This window comes from Vombatus ursinus, unplaced genomic scaffold (assembly GCF_900497805.2).
Source record: "Vombatus ursinus unplaced genomic scaffold, bare-nosed wombat genome assembly UNPS02014799.1, whole genome shotgun sequence".
NCBI classification, from domain to species: Eukaryota; Metazoa; Chordata; class Mammalia; order Diprotodontia; family Vombatidae; genus Vombatus; species Vombatus ursinus.
In genome coordinates, this window is record NW_020954577.1 from 24793448 (window position 1) to 24820882 (window position 27435).

General features: G+C 38.9%; 1 protein-coding gene across 1 annotated transcript in view; it reads left to right on the top strand.

The window, feature by feature from the left end:
• Positions 1–27435, top strand: part of EXOSC7 (exosome component 7) — a 47568-nt gene that overhangs the window by 6548 nt on the left and 13585 nt on the right. The window contains exons 2-5 of the mRNA XM_027871963.1: positions 7895–7996; positions 8895–8989; positions 14958–15123; positions 25202–25272. Coding sequence (XP_027727764.1) covers positions 7895–7996; positions 8895–8989; positions 14958–15123; positions 25202–25272 — 434 coding nt within the window. The remainder of the gene's footprint in view (positions 1–7894; positions 7997–8894; positions 8990–14957; positions 15124–25201; positions 25273–27435) is intronic.

The window sequence follows — 27435 nt, forward strand, 5'->3', positions numbered from 1 at the left end:
CACACACACACACACACACACACACACACACACACACACACACACACACAAAGACACACACACTTAGCCTTTCCGTCTTTTATCTATTGGGAAGCATAGTTCAGTCGTGAGATTATTGGGTATCAACAGTATAGGAACTTTTCTTACATGACTCCACACTGTTTTGAAATGTTAGATCAGTGTCCCTCCATGACATTGTATGTCTGTCAGTGATATAGGAAGAAAAGGCAGGTCATGAGCTGACTCTAGAGTCAGAGGACCTGGGTTCAAATTCTGCTTCTAATATTTACTCCTTATATGACCTTAAGGCAAGACTTTTAACCTCCATGGGCCCCAGGAGTTCACTTACCGCTAAAATAAGTAGATTGGATTAGATGGCTTCTCAGGTCCCTTAAGTTTCACCCAGTGATCCTGTAAATGTTAACTAGTCCCAGCACTCATAGGTCCCATCACTGTATTTTAACCTTAGTTCAAGCCAAGCCTGCAACAAGGCATCTGGGGGAGGGGTGGCATGAGGCAGACAGGTCAAACCACCTTCTCTCAGACCTTCATGGAGATAACCCATAGCCTTCAGCCAAGAGCTCCTGGAATAGAAGCATTCCCAGATGATAGGCCCTTTTTCTAGCCTGATCTCTGAAGCTGTTATTCAGGGGAGCAAACCTTGTGGAGAAGGAATCCACCATCCCCAACACTAGCAATTGTCACCCGTGGCAGGTAGGCCAAGAACTACCCAAATGGCAGGGCCTCCTACACTATCTGCTCTGCTTCCAGCTCCCATCCCTTGTCCAGAAGAGCAACTCTTGTGGAGATACAAAGGCTGCAGGCCCCATTTATTCAGGAGCTAGCAGCAGCTACTGGAATCCCAGGAAAGAAGGTTCTCACCCCCAGATGATTCAACAACAGAAATGAATATGGTTTTACCAGTGGAGATGCTATTGCACTGTACCCTGTTACTATTTCCCATGCGCAGCTGAAACCTTTTCTAATTGTTGTCCCCCCCCCCATTAGAATATGGTCTCCTTTTCTGTTTGTATACCCAGGGTTTATTAGCACTACGGAGTAGCAACCACTTAATCAATGCTTTGTCATTCATTCCATGGCCAGATAGTTTTGAAAAATCCTAGTATAATTTCAAAGACTGTTTCAAAAGCTATTTGTGTCCCTATACTAAAGCAGTTAATAGGACCTCTATATGGAAATAACAGGTTAGTCTAATTAGAATTATTATATGATATATAGGGCAGCTAGGTAGTTCAGTGTGTAGTGAGCAGGGCCTGGAGTCAGGAAACTTCTCTTCCTGAGTTCAAATCCAGCCTCAGACACTTAATAGTGGTGTGACTCTGAGCAGATCACTTAACCCTGTTTGCCTCGGTTTCCTCATCTGTAAAATGAGCTGTAGAAGGAAATAGCAAAGCATTCCAGTATCTTTGCCAAGAAAACCCCAGGTGGGGTCACAAAGAGTTGGACACAACTGAAAAATGACTGAACAACAAAAATAATATATTTAGTAACAGAGCTATCTTTTTTTCTGCAACTTAGACTTCTTACTATTTTAGACCAATCTCTCCCAGTTGATCTCCCCCTGCTGATCCAAATCAGTACAGTTTTGCTGCTCCTGGTGTTCATCATTTCCTTTTTCATTGATCTCAGGGAAAGTTTCAGTTTCCTGTGTCATGCGTGCAATTCATGTTGGATTGTAGTAGCTTTCCACCACAGGGGTATCATACATTACCCAAGAAGAGATGAGGAGGCTCCCCCTAAATCCCCAGCTTACGTTTTTTTCCTTTTTTTCTGTAGGACAGCAATATTTTTCATTTTCTCCCCCTCACTAAGTGGGACAGTTTTTTTCCTGAGTCATCCCTTTCTACCTTAAAAAAATTGCCAAGCTATTACTTAAATACTTCAAAACATATCATCCTGAAGGGGCATTTAAGGATGAAATTGGAAGAACAATAAAACAGGTGAAAAATAAAAAACACCTGTAAAGATTTCTGTAATTTTTTTTCTTCATCAGTAAGAGTGAAACCAACCAGTTTGAACTCTAACATTACACTCCTCAATGTGCTGCCAAAATAGCGCTAAAGAAAACAAAGATGGAGAAATCAGCCAAGCTAGACCAAGTATACATGAGAAGAGGAGATACTGGAGGTGACACAGTTTTGGGGGCATTGAGGGATCAGTTCTCAAGTTGTCTGAAAGAAGTGAGGATACCACACACCTGGGTTGGGGGGATGGGGATAAGGGTGATTTAATTAGCATTAACCTATTAGCAATAACTGCTGATCCAACTGTCTGTTTTGTCATCTCTACAAAATTATTTATAAGAATAATCTCTACACAGTCAATGAGGACATCCAAGAAGGAAGTATAGGAAGGGAACAGGTGACCTTTTGCAAATAATATTCTATAACAGATTTGATTTTTAAGAGTCACCAGGTTGGCTAAAAGGTTAGAGAATAAATTAATTATCTCAGTGTGCTTACTGTTTCTTGGCTACTTTTTGTTAAAAAAAAAAAAAAAAAAAGCATTTGACTCAGTACTGCAAAATGTAGCCTTAAACCAAGGGTTCTTAACCTGGGGTCCATGGAATTAAACAGTAGATACATAGATAGATATATAGATATAGATATTTAGATAACTGTTTGAATATAACTAATTTATTTTATAATCCTATGTATCTTTTTTTATGTATTTAAAAACATTATGAGTAGGGGCCCATACATATCACCAAACTTCCAAAGAAATCCATGACCCAAAAGAGATTAAGAACCCTTGCCATTTAAAGGTTTTCTTCTAATAAGGCATCTTCCATGCATGTCAGAATCATTCAAGGGAAGTCAAAAGATATAATTTTATGACAGAGGTAGCTTTGTTCAGCTCTCTGTTAATTAATACCATGTAAGTAGTACAACAGGAAGGTGTATGTTTGCCAAAGATGTTTAGCATCATAGAGGGTATTTAGCAAGAAAATCCAGCTCCAAGAGACATAGAGCCTCTCAAAGTGGTTGAGATCTTCCTGATGTTCCTGTTTAGAGATGACATTATGCTGATTCCATCGATCCCTGGAACATAGGAGAGCCTCCCAAGTGAGATACATAATCCTGGGATGGAGAACCAGAAGCCCTCTAGGTCCTCAAGTGCAGACCTGTGACTGAATCCAGACGTCACAGAACAAATCCTTTTATTAAAGAGCCACTTGTGGCCTCAAGACTGAGTTTGGTAACTACATAGGGAAAATATTTAAGTAGACAAAAAATGCTTATTGTACAGACTATGATATGCAATCTATGGACTTGCCCACATCACCTACACTACCTTGTACTGTTAGGTATGTTTTTATGGGTTATGTTTTGCCTCCTCAAGTAGATTATTCATTGTAGTCCATGGCCAGAAATACAAAAACTCAGATAAAAACTGGTTTTGCCAGTTTTAGGTTTCCAGGGCCTTCTAATTGTAGTTTATTGAAAGAAAGTTCTTTGTTAGAATTGCTTGTTAATTTCAGTTCAGTCAAAGCAAAATTATCTAGAAACAAGGTTTATCTTCAGAATCAGGGGTACAGTGAGTGCTTAGCTTACTGTCATTCTTTAAAACCAATATTGAATTTACAAAGCACAACCTCCATTTATTTGTGTATATTACAGAAATAGTATGATTCTAAAATTAGGGTGCTGCTTTTAAAACCAGATCTAATCTGCACTTCAAAGTTAATATCCAAAATCATGTAATGCGCCTTAGTATGGATGTCAGAGGGGGCAGTCATTTGTCTTACTAAGCTGCTTTAATCTAGCAAATTGTGTTCAAAATATTCTGAGGCCTCAGGTCAACATTTGAATTCCCAGAACATAGGATTTATCCCTTTATGTATCTTGTTTTGTTTGCTAGATATATGCTCTTTGATGTTATGTGTTATTACTTCCATCATAGAATCTTTTTTTTCCACCTCTGTAATTTTTTTCCCCAATTATCAAGCATTTTTTTTCCTCCTCCCACTTCCATTCTTCACTTGGAGGGAAAAAAGAAATACAATATTTTAATTGTAGCATAGAAGCATAGTCAAGCAAAACAAATTCTCACTTTGCTCACATCCAGAATTATGCTTTGAATTCTTCATCAGTCCTCTGGAACCAGTCTATAAGCATTTACTAAGTACCTACTACGTGCTAGGCCCTGGGAATACAAAGAAAGGAAAAAAAACAGTTCTTAATCTCAAGGAGCTTATGGTAGAATGAGGGAAACATAAGAACAGCTATGCACAAGCAAGCTATATACAGGATAAATTGGAAATATCGAATAAGGGAAGGCACTAGCATTAAGGGGATTAGGAACGGCTTCTTCTAATAGATGAGATTTTTAGCTGAGACTTTAAAGAAGCCAGGGAAGCCAGGAGGCAGAGATGAGAAGGGGAGAGCATTTGAGACCCAGAGACTGCCAATGAAAATGCCTGGAGTCTGGAGATTGGGTCTTGTTCAAGGGATGGAAATGAGACCAGTGTCACTGGATCGAAGAGTATGTGGAGCTTTGGGGTGAGGTGTAAGAAAACTGGAAAGGTAGGAGGGGGGGGTGTGGGGAGGGGCCAGGTTGTGAAGGACTTGGAATGCCACACAGAGGATTTTCTGTTTGATCCTGGAGTGAATGGGGAGCCATTGGAGTTGATCAAATAGTTGAGTGAGTGACACAGTCAAATCTGCTCTTTAGGAAGATTATTTGGCAGCTGAGTTTAGGATGGATTGAAAGTGAGGAGAGATTTGAGGCAGAGAGACCATCCAGCAGTAGCAGAGGTGGGAGGTGGCTGAGGCCTGATACTGCACTAAGCTCAGTTGTCATTTCCTTTTTGGTCAGCTTTGTCAATTTGATGGGTAGAAGATGGAAGGCCAGAGTTGTTCTAATTTGCGTTTCTCTATTAGCGGTTTAGAATTTTTTTTTCATATGGCTTTTGATATCTTGAATTTCTTTCTTAGAAAACTACATCTTCGTATCCTTCAACCATTTGTTTATTAACCAGGCAATAGTTATAAATTTGAATGAGCTTCTTGTATTTCTTGGAAATGAATGATATCTTTATCCGAGAAACTTGCTGCAAAGATATTTTCCAAGTTAACTTTTTAATCTTAACTTTATTGGATTTGTTTGTGTAAAAATTCTGTGTCATCAAAATTGTCTATTTCTGTGTTCCTCTCTATCCCCTGTTTGGTTGTGATCTCTTCTCCTATTCACAGGGCTGAAATAATTTTTACCTTGTTCCTCTAATTTGTTTATAATATGACCTTTTATATCTGGGTCTCAAACATTTGGAGCTTAATTTGGTATGTGGTGTGACTGTTGGTCTATATCTTTGTGCCCGATTGCCTTTGAGTTTTCCCAGCAGTTTTTGTCAAATGGTGAGTTCTCACCCCCAATAGTTGGGGTCTTTGAGGTTTATTGAACACTGAGCTACTGTGTTCATTGGCTTGTATTGTTTACCTAATCTAGTTCCGCTGATTGCCCTCTCTTATTTCTTAAACAGTACCAAAATTGTTTTGATGATTATTGCTTTGTAGCATAGTTCAAAATTTGGTACTGCTGTGCCCCCTTCCTTCCAACTTTTTTTCATCATTTCCTTAAGATTCTGGACATTTTATCCCTCCTGAAGAATTTTATTTTTATTTTTTCTAATTCTGCAAACTTATCCTTTGGTTTTAATCTTTTTTTTTTTTTTTTAATTCTTAGAGGGCAACTAGGTGGCTAAGTGGATAAGACTGCAGGGCCTGGAGTCAGGGAGACTCCATTTTGCGTTCAAATCCAGCTCAGACACTTACTAGCTGTGTGACCCATGGCAAGTCACTTAACCCTGTTTGCCTTAGTTTCCTCAGCTGTAAAATGAACTGCAGAAGGAAATGGCAAATGACTTCAATATCTTTGCCAAGAAAATCCCAAATGGGGTCACAAAGAGTCAGACATGACTGAACAATAACAAAAATCCTTCAGTAGTTTTATTGGTATGACTCTGAAGAAGTGGCACAGTGGATAGAGTGCTGAATCAGGAAGTCAGGAAGATTCAAGTTCAGATCTGGCCTTAGACACTTGTTACCCTGTGTTACCCTGGGCAAATCACTTAACTCCATCTGCTTCAGTTTCCTCATCTGTAAAATGGGAATAATAATGTCTGCCTCCTACTTACCTGTCAGAGGTGTGAGGATAAAATGAGATATTTGTAAAGTGCTTTACAAACCTCATAACATTGTGTAAATGTTAGCTATTACATTATGGATAATAAAGTTTAGTGTAGTTTTTTTTTAATTATTATATCATACCAGCCTACTATGAGGAACTAATATTTCTTTTTTTTTTTCTTTTTCCTTTTGGGTAGGCAATGGGGTTAAGTGACTTGCCCAGGGTCACACAGCTAGTAAGTGTTATGTGTCTGAGGCTGAATTTGAACTCAGATCCTCCTGAATCCAGGGCCAGTGCTCTATCTACCGAGCCACCTAGCTGCCCCCCGAGGAACTCATATTTCTACAATTATTTAGGTCTTCTTTGTTTCTATAAATAAAGTGTTTTGTGTTTGTATTCATTTAGTTCATATGTGTAGCTTGGTAGGTAAACTCTCAAGTGTTTTATGCATTCTGTATTTATTTTAAATGGAATTTGTCTTTCACTCTCTGAAATGCTTAGTGATTTGTGTGAATTTATTTTACATCTTGAAACTTGTCTGAAGTTATTAAGAGGTGAAAGAGGCCTTGGGGGTCATCTAGAGGGTCAGCCTTTTACTCATCATACCGTCCTTGACAGGAGGTTAACAAGCCTCTGCTTCAGTCCCTTCAAATGACAAGGGGGAATCACTACGTCTTGAGACTGGCTACTGTTGTACAGCTTAGTAGGTCATGAAGAATGAGTTGTTTTTCCTGTGGTATCAGAAGTTTTGTTACACTGATATCCAGGAAATACTAAAAGAAGCCAGGAGAAGGCTCTGGAGAATTTATAGGGAAAAATCAGAGTTTATAAGCATGGATGGGTCTCTCATCTCTGCAGAAGTTGAGGAAGAGGAATAGGAGTCATGAATATACAGTCAGGTTTGGTTGATATGTTGGTTAGTTTTGCTGAACTGCTTTTTCCCTCTTTTTATTCTTTGTAACATAGATTACTTTTTAAGGAACGGATATATTTAGAAATGAAAGTGATGTAAAAAAATAGACCAATGAAAACATTTTTTAAAAGAAGGCATGGCTGAATCATGATCTGTATCAGGACAGGGGAAAAGCACACCAATGAAATCACAGATCCATTGAAGTATTAGCAATGATTTTAACCTGAGCTATGCACAGCCTCTCCTGTGAGCTGAGCAGCGTGGCAGTTGGAGGAAGTTAGGGGTCCATTCTATGAGCAAGGAATATAGTGAAGCCAAGCTGGCTCATGGGAGTTGTTGCCTCCTAAGCTCCATAGTCTCATTAACTACACTACTTGTAAATTGGTGCAACTTAGTGACTTTCCTTTCTTGAAGCAAAATCTAAACTTTCTCATTTCACTGATTTAGGGAAAGGGATAGAAGAGGAGAGGGATAAAACTAATGAAAGAAGTGATTTAGTTTTGACTTTTTTGTTGACCTCTTTGACAAATCACTTTCATTAGTCTTGTCTAATAAAATTCCTCCATTAATTGGCTTCCTTTCCCCATGTAAGGAAAAAAGAACTCTCTATTTAGCTTAACTTAGCTTCAGATACTACCAGAGATAACAGGTAAAAATGTTTTGTAGACCATAAAGTACTAGTTGGTCCAGGCCCTTCCTCAAAATGATTCTCCAAATTTCCATTTAGCCATCTATAGATATCTACATACACATATGTCATTTTATTTTGTTTGGTCCAATGTTGTAGCAAAGCTGATTGTATCATTTCATATTGTGGTTATAACACTGTAGGAAGACCTTAGGGTGGATGGTCGAGGCTGTGAAGATTACCGCTGTGCCGAAGTGGAAACAGATGTGGTGTCCAACACTAGTGGGTCTGCAAGAGTCAAACTGGTGAGTAAAATGACATCTGTGCTTCTTGTCATGACTGAAGGTGGAAGGTGTATGGGACTTTGGAATCGTTACCTTTTCCAGTCATTATCAGTAGGTATTTCTTGAGGCCCACCAGGTCTCTGGAGTTATCTCCTGGTCATAGATCTCATCAAGATGTCTTTCCAGGCTTAGAAGGTACTTCTTCAGATGTCTAGTTAAAAATGTTAGCTCACATTTATTTAAAACCTTAAGGTTTGCAAAACATTTTACAGATATCCCATTTGATACAACAAGCCTCTTGGATAGGTGCTGTTATTATCTGTATTTTAGAGCTCAAGTGACTTACCCAGGGAGTTTTAACCTCTGTCAGCCTCCATATCATCATCTGTAAGAGGGGGTTCAGGTGAAATAATGTGTGCAGAGTGCTTTGCAACCCCTAAAGCACTCCATAAATATTAACTGTAATGTTCTTTTCCTCATACTCCATGCTCCAGCCTCTTAATACACTGTACTCTGCAGCCTTGTATCTTCCCCATACCCAAAATAGACTCCCTTTTTCTGTTGATTCCTACTGATTCTTTAAAGCTTAACTCATGCTACCTCTTTAATGAAACTTTCCCTGATCTGGCACATGAGTAAGACCCTTTCCCCTTAGCCTCATGTGATACTTTGTGCTAAGGTGCTTATCACGCAGTATTGGGAACCATTATTATTTATGTTTGTCTCTTCTCTGCCTATTAGATTCAGTAAGCTCCACAGAGGGCAGGGACTGTGTCTGATCTGAATTTTGTATGTCTTCCATTATTAGCACAGTCCTTTAGAGATAATTAATGTCTGTTGAGTGAATGAATAACTATGCTGCTTGCCTTGTGGGCACTTTTACATTCAAGTAATGTATATTTCAAATGTATTTTTGCAGGGGCATACTGATATCTTGGTGGGGGTCAAAGCAGAAATGGGAACGCCAAAGTGGGAAAGACCGGATGAAGGCTACTTGGAATTCTTTGTGGACTGGTTAGTACAGTTGGGAAATTTTTAAAAAGACAGATACAGAAAGTGATCATGTATTTTCCTCAGTGTAATGAACTGTAATTTTGTACTCTGGTAGTGTATGACTACAGTTCAAGTGGTCTGGATTCTAGACCTAGGTCCTCCGTTAAGCTAGCCATATGACCTTAATTGGGCACACAACTTAACCTTTTGGGCCTCATCATGTGTCAAGGTTGTTGTGAGCTTCAGATGAAATGATGTATATGAAAGGTATTTTGTAAAGTTTAAAACACTGTAGGCAGCATAGCATGGTGTACTGGAGGGTACTGGACTTGGACTCAAGAAGACCTGAGTTCAAATCCTGCCCCCAGATATTTACTAGTTTTGTGACCCTGAACAATTCATTTAACCTCTCTGGACCTCCATTTCCTTATCTGTTAAATGAAGGGGCTGGACTAGATGACCTTTAATGTCCTTTTCAATTCTGAATCTCTGCTTCTCAGTACAAGAATCAGTTTTGTCTGGATACTGTTTTTTGACAAGTTTTAACAAGTTTTTATTATCTCTCTTTCCTACTGTCTCCTCACTCCCCCCTCCCATGTCCCTGCCCCACTAGAACAATTTGGGGGAAAAAAACAAAACTCTTATAAGAAATATACACAGTCCGGCAAAACAGATTCTGACATTGGCCATATCTCATTGGATGATTGAAATAATATTTGTAAAGTGCTTCATACCATGCCTGGCCAATAGTAGGAGCTATAGAAATATTATTATCATTATTGGTATTGTTTATTGATTTTGAGTTCTTCAAATCTTTGGCAGGAGAGCAGGTAGAATCATGGTTTATCACTGCATTAACTAGAGTTCTAAGATTTTTCAAAGTTTTTTTTTTTCCTATAGTGTTATTGTGATTGTGATTGTGTAATTTCCAGTTCTGCTTACTTTACTGCATCAGATTATAAAGATTTTCCCACTTTCCTCCAAAACTGCATATCATAATTTCTTATGACACAATTTTTATTATTTCATTATCTTATTATTCTATTATACTTGTATTCCCTTTCATTATTATTTTGCTGTTATTCCATCACATCCACATATTACATTTTGTTTAGCCATTCCCTGATAGGTGGGCACCCTTTCAGTTTCCAGTTATTGTTTCTTATGAAAAGAGCTGCTATAAATATTTTTGAACATATGAATTCTTTTCTTCTTTCTTTGACCTCTTTAGAGTAAAGGCCTAGTAGTGGTAGAGCTGAGTCAAAGGGTATCCACAATTTTGTAACTTTGGGGCATAGTTCCAAATTCCTTTCCGGAATGGCTGGACTAATTCAAACAACGTATCAGTGTGCAAAAGTTTTCAAAATAGTTTATTTCTACAGAGATAGAAGACACTGCCATACATTTTCATCCTGAGAGAAGAAAAGGAAATTGAATCATTGAAATTAAAATAACTGTACCTTTATTCTTTTACACACAATATTTCTGAAACAAACTGATGAGAGACTATCTGATTCTCGGTGGCAAATTTTTCAGAGACAAGTGGTAGTTAGTTTTACTGAACAAATAAAATTCTTTATTTCAGTCTTATGGATAGATAGTTCTCTTAACAGTTTGTTTGTTAGTGTGTGACTTATGGATAGGACTTTTGTGCTTCACCCAAACCGGGAAGAATGTCCCTGAACTTAAATTGGAGCTATCAGGTAGTATAAGGATATAGTGAGGATAATTAAAAATGTTTCTCTTACATTTAGCTGCTCATCTGCAAATTTGAAGACTAAATGGTTAAATTCCCAGTGATACAGAATCTCCAAAGGTGGAAAATTAATTGCTTTACTGCCAAACTGACTCCACTATTGTCCTCACCAACTCTAAATGTTAAGCACATTCAGCCTGAGGCAAAAAACTGCTATTCTGCTCACCCCTTTAATTTTCCTCTTGACTTGAGAATAAAGAGATGACTTGATATGTCTTTTATCCTAAAACCCTCCTGTTCTTTATGCAGAGAACAAACAGATCCAGCCTTGTTCTACACATGCGGAAATGAAAGCTCAGAGGAGGGCTTTATGACTTGATCAGTAAATTAACCACATCCACGTTCTCTAAACCTTTGGACTATTCCAGGTCCACCAGATTCTGCTCTAGCATAAGTATGGGCCAATGTAAAGGCTGCTTCTTGAACTTTTTTTTTTTGGGCTTGGCAATGGGGTTAAGTGACTTGCCCAGGGTCACACAGCTAATAAGTGTTATGTGTCTGGGGCCAGATTTGAACTCAGGTCCTCCTGACTCCAGGGCCGGTGCTCTATCCACTCTGCCACCTAGCTGCCCCTGCTTCTTGAACTTTTGAAAGTTATCTTTCATCAATTAGTCATCTGCAAGACACTGAAGGAACTACTTAGTGAATGATGAGTTTCCTTAATCAGAGTTCCAGTGAAATCATGGATGTGGTGTTTTTGAACCTTAAAAAAAAAAAGCAAAACTTTTTTTGTCTTGAGGCCTAGTGGGCTAATATATATTACATCTTCAAAAACTCAGGAGAAATAAAGCTTCCAGGAATAAATTCTTCAGTTGCCCCTATTATATTTACAGATATATGGTTCTGAAAGGGACAGCCACAGGAATCTACCTCAGGAAACTGATTCTCATGTTCTAGAATACAGTCTCCTGCCAGAGCAGTATCACTTCATATGGCCCTTTCTGACTTGAAAGATATAGTTAGTCCATGGGTTGGTTCTGTACATTTATTAGTGAGACGATTTTCACTTTTCAAGCTGAGATAGGCATTGATTTAGAATCTCTAAATTGGAACTGTACTTCCATTCTGCAGCTGTCCTTATACCATTCCCCTCTTAACTAGTATTTTATTTAGTATATCATTTTTATGGATGTACAAATTATATATGTACACATGAGTACATTTAATACATTATTGTCATGGATGGAAGCCTAAATATGGCCACATAATATTGCCAGTAGGATGAAGACATCAGAATTTGATTTATTGGTATAGAAAGTGATAATTAAGCAATGGTTTATGATTTAGTTTTCTATTAAAACTGTTTCAATAGATCCCACAAAACAAGCCTTTTTCATTTATTAGATTTGTATAGCAACTTTCCAAGAGGGCACAAGGGAATGGTTATAGATTTTTGAATAATGAACATTGTTAAATGGGAAGAATGTGAGCAGGAAAAGTTGGATAGAAAATGAAAAGGAATAGCAAAAGCAGGAAAGGAGGGTACAGATGAGGAGAAGTAAAGCTACATTTTCCTACATTATTAACATCTTCAACAGACTGGCCTTATTTCCATTTCTTTCAATGTTTCTACATGTAGGAGCACTTCAAAAGAATGGTATTAATATATTACTAATTGTGTAAACAGTAAAGACCCACTATTTTGAGGCTAATAATGTTTTTATATGATGATGTGCTTCATGGCATTTAAAACCATAATTTTCTAATTTTCACAGACTTTTGCCTGGGCATTGGACGAGTAAGTTTATTGTTTATTATCTTGTCATTGAGAAGGCAGCATGATATGTAGTGGTTTAATGTTCTGGATTTGGAATCAGGAAATCTGGGTTCAAATCCCACTGTACTTATCAGCTGTGTGACCTTCAGCAAGTCACTTAACGTGTTTGGGCCTCCATTTCCTCTTCTGTCAAGTGAAGAGATTGGGTCAGCTCTCTTCTCAGGTCCCTTCTAGCTCTCATAGGATCTTATGATTGTGCCACTCTTGAGTTCCCACTCACTGGGATTCAGTGTGTAGAACATACAGTTCTCTGACCACTGAGTTGTCAAGTTTTACAGGGAAACTTGTTTTAGTACAGAAAACTAAAGTGTAATTTTTGGAATTAGGGAGTGTTGCTTTTATTTTTTTTCCTTTATAACCTTTATTTACTTGCATTTTATTTAATTTCTAAGAAATTTACATTTTTATTGATGTCTTTTGTTTTTACATTATTTTTATTTCACAGTACATCTCTCCCCCAGAGAATTATCCCTTTTAACAAGTAATGGAAAAGGGGGGGGAACCAGTACAACAAAACCAACCAGCACATCACCCGTGTCTGACCTCATGTGCATTGTTGCACACCTGGAGTCTCCCACACCTGCAGAAAAGGAAGAGAGATGCATTGTCACATCTCTTTGGAGCCGTGCTTGGTCATTGTAATTAGTTTAGTTTTATAGTGTTTTTCTTCTTTCCATTTACGTTGATTGTAGTCATTGAGTCTATTTTCCTGGTTCTGCTTACCTCACTTTTCATATAAATTCATGTTAGTTCAAATAATGATTCAATATGTTCTCCAGATTCATTGTTTTTTTATTGCTCTGTAATATCCCATTGCATTCATGCACCACAGTTTCTTTAGTCACCCCCAAATCAGTGGGCATCTACTTTTTTCCAGTAAGTGCTAATATATTGGTGTAGATAGGACCTTTCTGTCTTTAACCTTCTTTGGATCTATGTCGAGCAGTGGGATGATTATTTGCATTTTCAATGAAATTTGTGTTCCAGTCAGCTGAAGTTGACTGGAAAATTTAGCAGTGTTAAAGAAGGGTTGGTTCAGTCAAGTCAGTAATTTATTCCGCAAGCATTTATATAGTGCCTACTGTGTACCAGGCTTTTCTTCTCCTTCTTTACATTATCCCTATCCCAGCCCAACCCTTCTTTCTTCCCCCCACCCTCCCACATTCATTCCAGCTGGCTTGGAGAGGAATGCTAAGATGCCTTAAAGTATATTCTAAATGGGAAGGGTTGTCTCTTTGTATTTAGCCAGTTATTTAAAAACAAAAACCATTATGTTTTGCCTTTCCTGGAGAATTTATTGTCCATTTATTTTTGGAAGCAGATTAACAGACTAGTGGTTGTCAGACTTTTCTAGTATGATGGATTTCAGAATTCCAATCATTCTGTGATGACATACTGATTTGGATAATTATGAGCAAGGACTAGTTAATTTTCAAGTGTTCTAAAAGAGGTAAAGCATTACTCTGTGAACCTTGAAAACCCCTTCCCCTCTGCCTCAGTTCAGCTAAAGGGAAGGTGACTAGGTAGGTAGTAAGTAATATAATAAATATCTGTTGATGAGACTTTAATACCAGACTTTCACTTATATATTCAAGTAAAGTTAGATATTTTAAGTATGCTGAATTTAGGGGGGTGTGTGTGTTACACACTCACAGACACACACATTCATATATATCATTCTTGAGGATATAGCATAATACTATTGATTGCTTAGTGTTTAAGTTATAAAGGTGTTTTTTGATGACAGCGTTATCTCTGGGGACTTGATTATTTAGCTATAAATGAATTTCTCTGCAAATCTTGATTACTGAGTAAGGCAGAAGGCAGTAAGTGGAATAGCAAGGTTCTATGTTTCTCTTGTGGATTTTAAAGTCTGACTCTGGTGGCTGATAATGGTTTGGGATGTATAATTAGAATAGTTAAGTTATAAAATGTTACAACCTATTTTAAAAAATTATTCTTGTACTTAACAATATTGTAATAGGGATAGACAAAGGAATTTTATATTTTAAACAAGATGTTTGACATTTCACTTAGTTGTAAACAAGTGTGTACATCTCAGAAGGGGTGTTGGTAAGGGCAGGGACATATAAAGTAACTCTGTTAGACAGAATGGTTGGACACTGTTTCCCAGTCTTACCAGGGAACAACTATATTATTAATGTGCTTAACTAATTGCCAACCCAGGTTCTGTTCTCCATAGATTTTCTTATTTCTTCCTTTGAGCTCTGTAGGAAGTCATTAGGAGCCCCTGAGAGTCTGAGGAAGAAAATGGGGCACTTAATTGGAGTCTTTCTGTGTATTTGGAAATTAGGAAGTTAGAAGAGTTCTTTTCCTCATTGCTGTATCTTCAAATGCTGTATCTTCTTATTGATCAGGCATTGCTTCACTTAACTCTAGAACTAAGCCTTGTCCTCATGTTTGAAAAGATTTACCCTTTTTGTCCCCTGGTGTAGTTCAGCCAATGCCACTCCTGAATTTGAAGGTCGAGGAGGTGATGACCTTGGCACCGAGATTGCTAATACCCTCTACCGGATATTTAACAACAAGGGCAGTATAGATCTAACATCGCTCTGCATCAGTCCGAGGGAGCACTGCTGGATTCTCTATGTTGATGTGTTGGTGAGTCACAGACCATCATATGTAAGAACTGGGTCTGTAGGAAGCTGCCTGGCCTGCCTTCTTCCTTAGGCCTTCTTTCCTACTCACTGGTGCTTCTGGGCTTTGAAATGTTTATGACCAATATTAAAAAACATGTGATCATGCTGATAACACCGTCTCCCAGGGCTTTTACGACGATCAAATGAAATAATGTGGGTCAAGGACTTTGTAACTTCAGTGCTATATGTGTGTGAGTTATAGCTTCATGAAAACATGTCTTATCTCAACTTTGTATCTCACACAGTGCTTACTAGCACACTGTTCTACACTCAAAAATGTCTTATTAAATGTTTGTTGAATTTAATTGATTTATCCTGTCTCCTCTCTGAAATTGAACTCCTCAAAAGGCCAGAGACCTTCTACTTTAGCCAACCCCCCCCCAAAAAAAAAACTGAAGACTGAGTAAACAGATTCTCAAAGGTTTAGTGAGATAAAGGTGATCTTGTATCAATGAATGTACATTTATGAGGAAGAAATAATGCTAATGTAACAATGGAGTTTTTATTTTTTGTTACAGTGAAACAAATGAATTTTTGTGTGTCAAAATGAGTGAGAGAAAATGATTGATTTTTAATACTGGTTATAGTTGGGTAATATAGAATTTTATTAAGGTAGTTCAAATAATCAAATGGTTAAAAGGACAGGAGAAAATAAAATTTAAAATCCTCATTTGATTTTTCTAATGTTAGGTAAATGTAGTGCACATATTCATCACTGAGTGCCAAGAGGGACATACTTGTCTGTTTCTATGCTGTATCACTAGGCAATTTAGTGAAACCTAATTAAAAAACAATAATTGTAGCCAGCAATTATTACAAATTAAATTCACATTCTAGGGAGCCATCACCAAGAGGAGAAGAAATCTGATTAAAAATTAAAAAACACCTGAGCTATCAGCATAAGGCTCTATCCAGTGTAGTTAGAGTATAGGCAGAAGTAGTTTAGCTACACATCTAGCTATCATTTTTCTTTTTTTTTTTTTGGTGGTTTTGCCCCAATTTTTCCTTTACTATATTTTAGTACACTGTTGTTTTTGTCTGAGAAGAAAAATCCTAATGATAGAGACTTTCATTCTCTTGATTTAATTTAATTTAGCTTGATATGGGCCTGTTCTTCTAGACTGAAGGGCTTTTACACTGATAAGTAATAATTTATGACTTTGTCTTAGAGTACTTTGTGTAACAGTCTTTTATTCCTTCTTCATAAAATACCATCTAACACAGGAATAGGGCTTCATTTGGTAACAATATTATAACTGTATTAGCATATCATGGACTGGCAGGAGTATGTTCATGTTAAGAGCTTACTTTGACTTTCATTTGTCTTTGGATATCTCACCTTGAAAGAACATTTGAATTTTTATTTATTTATTTATTTGTTTGTTTGTTTGTTTGTTTATTTATTTATTTTAAAGGAAAAGGCAGTGGAAAGTCTACTAGATCTTAGTCCCAGCTCTGGTATTGACTAGATGGGTGACCTTGGGCATCACTTAAGCTTTCTGGTCTTCAGTTTTCTCATCTGTAAAATGGGTAGGGTAGGCTAAGTGGTGTGAGCTAAGCTCCTTCCAGCCCTAAGAAGATTGAGAGTTTGAAATGCTATCCTCCCCAGAATTTTATTTTAACCTTTCACAAGTGATTAATTGTAATACTGGCTTGAATTTTCTTTTTGGACTGGCCTGTGATTTCATAATTGTCAGGAGCTCCTGGAGGGCCTTTCCTTCCCATGGTAGATCAGCACTTTCTCTGCCACTTAGAGCTTCAGAGAAGTGGTTGGAGCACTAAGAGGTGTGACTTACCCAGGGTCATGAAACCAGTGTATGTAACAGGCAGGACTTTGACACAAGTCTTCCTGAATCCAAAACCTGTTGTCTCTCCTCTACACCACTCTACACTGCTTTTCATGTCTTACAGACACATTAATAGCAAAGTAAATTTTTTTTTGTCATAAATGTAATTACTATTTTCAAAATGATGGGCTTATAATTGTATTTTCCTCTTCATGAAAATAAATGCTTTCCTTTAGCATTGATGCCAATTAGTGTATTAAGCCATAAGTAGATTTAGCTTTATGAACTTTTCATTTTAATGATCTAAGAAGACTCAGTAAATGATGTTTTCAGATGCAAGCTGCTGTAATTTCACTCTTGTTAAAGAAGCTTGCAAAACAATCAACTTATACATTGTTGTAAGGTTTTTTTGTTCTTTTACTTGCCCATTTTGTTTTTAGCTCGTTCTTTTCTAGATTTTTCTAGGCTGTAACATTTAACAAGGAAAATTTTTAAAAAATATTCATGTACAAGACTGTTCTAGACCCAAGATGGGTTTGACAGCCCAGATACTTTAAAATATTATCACAATTTACATTGGTATTCCACCCAGTATAACTGTTAATAGTTCACTTTCCTATCCAGGGGTTTGCTGGAACAGCTCAAACTAGATAGTGAGAGCTGATTGTTAAATTTTCAGTGTGAGCATTTACAGCTCAGAAATCTTCAAATATTACAAATCAGGGCTTGATTTATTATTTTGTTGATTGTCTAGACTTAAGAAGGTGATAAAAGGTCAGTCATGCAGGTTAAACCTAAAAATGTGTCATATATACTTTTTTGGTGGAAAGCTGGTTGTTAAACATTTACCAGAACATGTCTGTGTAGTAATCCACAGGTTTTGTGCAGCACTTTTTAAACTGTGGGTTGTGACCCCCTATGGGGTCACAAAAAATTTGGCAACAGTAAAAGGTTTCTGAATGTGCAACAACCAAAAATTAATTAAAAATCAAACACGTAATGAATCCGAGGTGTTTCTGGCAGCACTTGCTGCAATGTCAGTCACTGCAGCCTTGGTTCTGATCATAAAGCATGTGCACTTTGCACTATGTGTGCCCTCAGGCCATGCAACATCCACTGCCAAAATACGAAAAGGTATCAAGAAGCCCTTTCTTCCCAACAATTTTATGACATGTATGTAGTGTACATCATTTTTGCAGAATGAAGTTCAGAGGAATCAAAGGAAAGAAATATGTTGCCCCCATTCCCTCACTGCTGCTAGGCAGTTCTCCTTATCACCTTATTCTACCACTCTCCACAGCAGCTCTTCCAAGCTTCACCCCTTCTCAAACCTTCCAATTTCCCCCGTCCCCCACCTAGCCAAGATTCTTGCCATATATTTTACAGGAAAAATTGAGGCCATTCACCGTGAGCTCCCTCTTTTCCCCTCGTCCTCATTTTCTATCAACTCAGATGCCTTCTGATGATAAGGTGGCCTTACTTCTTAGCAAGACGAACCCCCTTACCTGCTCAAGCCATCCCATTCCATCCCTATGCCTTCAACAGGCTGGTGTCTATGTCATATCCCTACTTGATCACTTATTTTCAATCTCTACCGGCTCCTTTCTTACGGCCCACAAACATGCCCATTTCTCCCCCATCTTGAAAAAAAACCTTCATTTGATTCTTCTGTCACTCTAGCTCGCTTACTGTTGTCCTATGTCTCTTTTGCCTTTTGTGACTAAACTCCTCAAAAAGGTCATCTACAGTAAGTGCCTCCACTTTCTCTCCTGTCTTTCTTCTTAATTCCCTGTAGTCTGGTTTCAGACCTTATCATTCTACTGAAAGGACTCTCTCCAAAGGTACCACTGATCTCTTGGTTGCCCAATCCAGTGTTCTTATCTCATTCTTCAAATTCCTTGACCTTTCTGCAGCCTTTAACACTGTTGATCACTCTTTCTTCTTTGATAATCTCTTCTCTCTAGGTTTTCAGGACATCACTCTCTTCTGGTTTTCCTCCTGCCTATCTAACTACTCCTTCTCCCTCTCCTTTCCTGGATCCTTCTCCAGGTCATGCTCTCTAACCACAGGTGTCCCTCAGGATTCTATCCCTGGTCCTCTTCTCAGAGGACCTCAGATCTGACGATCTCCTCAGCTCTCATGAACTTAATTACCAACTATATGCTAATGATTCTCAAATCTACCTATCCTACCTTAGACACTCTGCCTGACCTCTAATCTTGCATCTTCAGCTGCCTTTCAGACACCTCAAACTGGATGAACAGTAGATATCTGAAACTTAGCATGTCCAAACTGAACTCACTGGCTTTCCCTCTAAACCTTCCCCCCTTCCTACCTTCCCTATTACTATGGATGACAACAACATCAGTCCCTCAGGTCCACAACCTACAAGTCATCCTGGACTCCTCACTATCTCTCACTACTCATTTCTAATCTGTTGCCAGTGCCTGTCGATCTCACCTTTGCAACATCTCTTGAATATGCCCCTTTTGTCTCTGCTGTCACCCCCCGGTACAGGCCCTCATCACCTCACACTCCTACACCTATCCTATCACCAACACCACACACCTCACACACACTATTGCAATAGCTGCTGGGGGGGAGGGGTCTGCCTACCGCAGGTCTCTTCCTGCATCAATCAATCCATCCTCCATTCAGCCACCAAAATGATTTTCCTAAAGCACAGATCCAACCGTGTCACCTTCCCCCTCCCCCCCTCCCCATTCAGTGACTCCCTATCATCTTCCCCTGACACCCAATTTAGCCTTTTTGCTATTGCACCATGTTGCCACCTTCTAGTCCCTCCTTGCACCACAGAAGGTCCGTCCAGTGCTCTGGGAGCTCCTTTCTGGCTTTTTTGACACTCTGCAGATGATCACAGTGGATCATGTGGCCTTTCATTACTTATCACTTCATCTTAGGAGCCCAGCTTCTTTACTGATCATATATCTCTCTTTGGACAAATTTTCTGTTGCTTCTTCTCCACAGTTCTTCACTGGTAGCAGTCTACTCACATCCCTTATATATCTCTTCATTGCTCTTTGGGTGACCTTCATCTTTAATTATTTGGAGTCACTAGTATTTAATGATACTTTTATCATAAGAGAGATTCACTATCAGAAAAAAAAATTAGCTCAGTCATGCAGCTTTTATCAGAGAAATAAATGAGAATGTGAATAATATGATACAAATCATGTCCACTAAAATAATTCATTAAAAATATTTTTGAGTGTGGGCAGTCTGTCATAAATAGTTGGAGTGGTAACAATAACATTTTAATATTCAAAGAACTTTAACATACACGTATATATGTGTGCGTAGCATATTGAACATTTAAAATAAGATTTAGTACTGCTAGTCAATGTAACTTCTAAATATAAAGTTTTCTTTAAAAGGACTAGAAAAATAATATGGAAAGAGATGCTTTAAAAATATTTATATAAGTATTTTCTTTAAACAACTTTGAAAAACAACCGTAATTATCATTTTCCATAAATTCTGTCTCCAAATAGTATAAGAAGAATGTTTCCTATGGTTTGGGGACGAGGGTGGAAGCTCGCATAATATACCATACCTGGGCTTCATAACAAAATAAAGCTACTGTAGCTTTATGTGGTTATGTTGCATTTATCAAGTATGCATGAATATTGAAGTTTATAGTTTTACTTTTCTATATCTACAAATGAATTAAGTATTTATTAAGCACGTACTACATCCAAAGCACTGTGCTAAGTACCTGGAATACAAATAAATCAGTAAGACATTCCCTGCTGAGTCTGAAGGAGCCCACGTTCTGATGGAGGAGACAACACATAGAGATGGTCGAAGGTTTCAGCTGCATGTCAGATAGAAGGCTTGCATAATCCTCTCTTCTTTGAAGTCGTTTTAACCGGTAAAATGGAATCACTTTCAGGTGTTGAGCCACTTGACAGGGCCAAGGACCGGGGCCACAAGAGCTTTCCTTTCTGGGTCTTGCTGGCAGGGCCTGTAGGTAGCACCTGCAGCAGGAGCAGCAGTCAGGCTGCCTCCTCTCAAGGGTGGCTGCCCAGGACGGTGGCAGAGGGCACTGAGCTGGAAGCGTGGCCACTTCCAACACTGACGCCTTGAATTTTAGGCCTCTTCAGTTCCCCTGCTTTCCCACCTCTGTAATGTGTGGTAATTTTTTCCCCTCATCTTTCCCCCATTCGCCGGATATGAAATCTTTAGTATTCTGCTCTAGATGCAGTATGGTATAGTGGTTTAATGCCAGCCTCATAGCCAGGAAGACCTGGGTTCAAGTTCCTCCACCACTGACACATACTGTGACCCTGGGCAAATTAATTAATCTTTTCTTTGCTCTAGGCCAGAGGGATCTCTGCAGCCAACCAAATTAAAATGTCATTGGTGATGTTTAACAAAATAAATGAAAGTACAGTAAAACAAAGATAAAGTTAATTTCTGATTCTTTAAATCAATTTGAGGCCTGCAAGGATCCCTTTTAAAAGCATTAAGAGTTTGACACCACTGCTGTAGTCAGTTCACTAAGACTCTGATGTTGCAGAGAAAGTGGAGGAGGGAGTGTCCTTACCCAAGAACTCTTTATACTGATGAAATCACAGGGCCAGCCTCTGTCCCTCTCCTGCCTTAGAGGGATGGCGTCAGGCGCAGCTGGAGAAAGCAGCCTGGCAATAAATGTACAAGGAAATGGGCTGTCACGTAGAGTAGGAACCAGGAGACACTCGTCCTGTCTCATCAATGGAAATTCATGATTTAGTGTCAGTCCTATTGACGTCATGAAGGGAAGAGATAGCTGTACATGTATGTGTAAGTTTTTATATTCATATAAAAACTGTGAGTACCAGGAATTAAAAGTAATATTGGCAACAGAAGTTTTCATCTGATCTCAAAGAGGGAGGCAGCAGTATGTAATGGAAGGAACACTGGACTGGAGTCTGGAGGTTTGTGTTCAAGTCTCATTTCTGCTACTGCTCTAGCGTGTCATAGGTCAAGGAGCTGGCACAGTGGAGAGAGCGCTCCAGCTCAAAGCCAGCCTCAGACACTTACTATGTGACTACAGCAGCCCTGGGAGATAGGTGCAGTGATTATCTCCATTTTATCGATTAGGAAACTGAGGTGAGATGCAGCCTCAGGTCTTCTTGAGTCCAAGTCCAGCACTCTCATCATTGCCTACATTGACGGCTTAGGTCAACCCTTGGGCTTTGAGGATGATTTGTATGGTGCTTTTTTAGCTTTCTTTGTATTCTTTGTGTCTAAATAGGTCCTGGAAGCTTGAAGTGACCATAACATTTATCTCTTTCAACCCCCACATTTTACAGATGAGAAAACTTCCCCAAGGTCACTTAGTCTATGGCAGCACCAGTGCTCAGACGCTGGTTTTCTGACTCTTAAATCCACTCCTCTTTTCAGGACATTCAGCATAGATCAGAAACAAATTTAAAAGTCAGCAATAGTTACTTGGTGATCAGCGTGTATGGAATAAGTGAGGGAAGCAGGACAAATACAAATGGAGGTGGGGGGAGAGAAAGAATATAGTAATAACTATGCCTGAGAGGGTGCTGTAATGGGAAAAGTATTGGATTTAGAGGTAGGAGACTAAGATGAATTTCAGAGTCTGCACATGACTTTGTGACCAGATGCAAATTAGGCTCTCTGGGACTCAATTTTCCCATATTTAAAATGGACTCTTTGCTCTCCCTACTTCACACAGGGTTCTTGTGAGAATCAAATAAGATAATGTATGTAAAGTGCTTTGTAAATTGTAGATAAAGTATGATGCAGATATGAGTTATAATTATGACATGTACAGAAATGTTGGAGTAGGATTACTGGCGTGATTGGTCCATTTTAATTCTCATTTGGCAGCAGAATTCTGTGAATGAGTGCTCCTGTGTTAACTCAGCGTCCACAGTAGGAAAAACCATACATTAAGATTCGCATGCTCCAAAGAAACTTATTAGAATATTCCTTAAAACTGGCTACAGCTGGGGTATGGGGGCATTCCTCCAAATCTTCATCTAGATTGTGGTGCTGATGAGACAGTTCCCTCAAAGATGGCTTCTCAGCCGACTCTTTTTGTCCAGAAAAACGTTCCACCTCTGATGTGTGTTAGGGATGCTCCTTCCTTTTGGAAGATTCTTGGATGTTGGGTTGGTGGGGATCGAGTTGTTTTCTGTTTCCTTCACCTCCGTATCTACACTTCTGAGATTGCTGAGTTCAGTCATTATCTGAGTGGTATAAAAATATGGGATTGAATTATTTCCCAAATCTGCTCAAGATTAGCTAACAAAAAGGGGATGTAGAAGATCTTATCTGTGATCTCAGATGCTATCGGGCTGTTTAGACCTAGGTGGACGTTTGTCATTGAAGATATAGTTCCAGATGGACACATCTTTGACATTATCATTAGAGGAAAACAGAAGCCTTCTCAGGTAGTTTCAGGGAGGTCAAAGGAAAGAGCAATTAAAACTACATAGGTATGGAGGACAGTAGCTAATTAATAGGCATGAGTCTTTGCTGAGAGTTCAGTCTCTAAATTGCTTGATCAGCACCAGAGAAATGAACCTGGATTGTTCTCTCAAGTAAGATTTAAGAGGCACTTTTATGGAAATGCTTATAGCCTTTTCCCTTGGGATTATGGATGTGGGCACAAATTCTGAGAAGGGAAGGGAAATAAAAGAACAATAATAAAATAAATAATAAATCAAATTAAAAAATAATAAATCAAAGGTCCTAACATGAGGACACGAATTATCAATATAGCTACTTATAAACATGTGTATGTATGCATGTACTTTGTAGTAAGCAATCTCCATTCATTTACCTTCCTCAGAGGAAGAATGGCCCATGTAGTTGCAAACTTCTTAGAAGCAAACGTATCCTTGTATGCCTAATAAGAAAAGCCGTGGACACCACCAACCATATGTTATGAACAAAATCACAACAGTCATCGTTTAACAGGCCTACGACAATTGGAGGAGGCAAGTCTAGGTAATGTGAAAGAAAGGAATGGTTTGGAAAAGGGCTGAGAGCTCATGAAGAAGAATGGTTCTGAGCACAGACATGGCAGTGGGAGTTGGAGAGTCAGGAGTGAAGCAGGCTGGGTAGATTTGCTGAGGCAAAGTAGAGCAGGAGCTGAGGTTAACTGACAGCTGTAGTAAAACAAGAGCCTTAAGTCCATGGTCAGCTCATTTCATCTTTTCCTGTATTTTTGGCTACATTTTTTTTCTACTGTCAACCCCTCAGATTTGTTAATCAAGGTTCTCTGACTTTCCTATTCTCTCTCCTGAGCTCCAGCCTTAAGTCACCCCCTGTTCATTGGACGTTTTGAATTGGATATCCAATAAGCATCTCAAGTGCAACATGTCTAACAGTACTTATTACTTCCCCACTCCCCACCCATCTTTTGTCCGAACATCCCTGTTTCTTTTGAGGGGGGCACTACCATCCTTCTAGTCATCTAAATTTTCATCGGCAGAGTCAGCTTTTCCTGTTCAGTGGGCCTCACTTAGCTGACCAGGCAGATACCATGTCTTGTCCATGAAACCCTGATCCACTCCTTCCTCCATGTAGCCTTCAGCAGTATTCCTAAAGCGAAGCGCCAACCTTACCACTCCCCTGCTCAGTAAACTCCATTGGCTCCATATGTCCTATAATATCCAATACCAATTCCTCCATTTGGCATTTAAAGCCCTTCACAACCTGACTTCAGACTACATTTCCAACGTTATTCCCCATGCTGGGAATTCACATCCCTCCTCACCTGTCTCTTAGAATCCCTTGTTCCCTTCAGAGCTCAGTTCGGGGGTCCCTTCCTCCACAAGGACTTGGCAAGACCCCCCTTTCCCCCTCATTCTAGTTCCTTCCTCCAAATATGACTACTTCATTTGTGTGTACTCATGAGCATATAGATTGCCTTCCCCAGTAGAGCACCTTGAGGGCAGGGACTAGTTCATTTTTGGTCCCTATTGCCTGGCACAGTGAATGGCATATAGTTAATGCTTAATAAATGCCTGTAGATTATTTTATTGCCTCTTTCTCCACCTGTTAAGTGGGACCAGCAGAGCTTGCTGACTTCCCACTAAGGCAATTGGGAGGCATAATACGCTAACTTCAATGAAATTAAGGACAAGGATAGGAACAAAGTCTAGTTTTTCTTATTTGGTGTATTAAAAAATTTATTGGTTCTGCCCTTTGTGTGGTATGAATAATACTTAGCTATAACAGGTACCCTTTTTTCCTCTTTCTCTCCCTCAGTTATTGGAATGTGGTGGAAATTTATTTGATGCCATCTCCATTGCTGTAAAGGCTGCTCTCTTCAATACGAGGTAAGACTTATGAGCCTTGTGTCTCCTGTGAAAGCAGATCGAAGTGCTCCCTGAATGTGATCTGAAAATTTAAAGCATTTGGACAGCTTGAGAAAATTTATCTTCCCTGTTTCTATTGAGGGTGACTCTGTCCTTCCATTCAGCCAAGTCACAACATCAGAATTCTCCCAGTCTGTTGCTTCTCCGTCCCCTCATTGCCATTTCACATTTACTCTATTTCCACATTATCTCTACAGTTCATAACTTTCTACTCACACTTCACTGCCTTCCTTTGGGCCCTCTTCACCCCTTATCTGAACAATAGTCAGTCTCCCTCTTTTTAGTCTCTTCCCTTGCATGTTTCCTCCCTCCCCTTCCACCTTCACCCTTGCTCCTCTCACCATTCATCTTCCATACAACTGCCAGAATCATCTTTCTAAGGTACAGATGTGACCGTGTCACTTCTCTGTTCAAAAATCATCATTATTTCCCTATTTTTAGGTAAAACATGAAGCCCTCAGCCTGGCATTTAAAGCTTCCACAATCTGTATCCCAGCTGCCTTTCTATCTTTGTTTTATATCCTACTTGCTCTGTGTTCCAGCTGAGTTGGTTTATTACTGTCTGTTATTAGAACTCCCTGTTCCATCTCTCATCTCTGTGCCTTTGCCCAGATTGTCCTTCATCCTCAGAAAGCATTCCCTCCTCATCTCTGCCTCCCAGACTCCTTTGATTCCCTCAGAGCCTCGCTCACCTGTTTCTTTGTCAGGACCATTCCTGAGCCTCTAGCGTTTCTGGCCTTCCTTACATTATCTTGTATTTCCTTATCTGTGTACGTGTAATGTTCCACTGAAGGATGGAAGCTACTTTAGAGCAGGGCTTGTGTTCATTTTTCTATTTGTTTTCCCAGCAATGAGCATAGTTCTTTGGACATAGTGACATGGACATTTGTGAATGACTGATAACCGACAGCTGACAGCCACATGGTAACCCATAGAAAGTGAGATGTTATGTAATTTACATAGCATAGATTTAACAGCTGTATATTGGGTGTGACTTTAGCCCTTTCCTCCTAAACAACTCAGACATTGGTATCAATTGTGTATAATTTATTATTTTAACTTATTAATTATAATTGTCCCAATTTTGTTCATTTCAGGGTTGGAAGGGACCTCAGGGGTCATGTAGTTCAATTCTTTCCCCAAAAGAATACCTACCACAACATGCCTGACAAATGGCCATCTTTTGGTTCCATCTCTACTGCTCAATTAAATGACCTCTTCTTGAAGACCTTCAGTAGAGGGGGAACCCCCTCCCTCCTAAGGCATCCCATTCTACTTGGGGTAGCCCTGATCGTTGAGAAATTTTTTCTAAGATCAAGCCCAGGTTTGGTCCTTTGCAGCTTCTCCCCTTTGTTCCTAGACCTTTTTGCTCAACTGGACACAGAAAATCCTGACAGATTTTGCAGCAGAATTAGATAAAATAGAATAGCGTTTTCTGACACCTGGTGAATTTGTCATTTTTTATTTCTGTTCGCAAAAAGGGACAGGGATTAGATAGACATTGGATTATTCCTGGTGATTTTTAATCAGCTGCCTTTGTATTATCTTTCATTTTCCTATAACAAGAAACAAGCCTTGTAGTAATCTGCTTGCCCCCTGTGGTCATTTAGCTAAGGGGAATCAGGTAGGTTAGTGGAAAGTTTCAAAAGCAAAGAAACAACAGTTTTGTCAGCAGGTTCTTTGTTACTTTTGTGATCCGTTTGCTATTGGGCAAGTCAGGATTTTGTAATCATTCCTGTGGATATGTCAACTTGCAATTTTAAGGGACTTTGGGTCATTGTACAAAATATATGATGGCATATATTATTTATTATTGTAATTATCTGCTGTAAATAAAAATGTAAGTAGTGTGTCAGTCTACAAAAGCACAGTGTGTTCCTCTTTTAAAAATAGGGAGAGTTTGACCAGCCAGAAGCAGGGTGTAATAGTGCTGGTTTTAGAAAAGAAAAATCCATTGTGTTCATATCGAATAAGTAGCATACTTCTTGCCCCCAAATTAGACTTAATGAGTTTCTACAAACTAGACACTGTTTGTGGTTCAGGGATATCTTACCTTTTAAAAGGTAAGCTTTTCCTCTAGCTTTCCTAGCCTCCACCCTTGTGTCACCCCAGTGCTTTATGGCA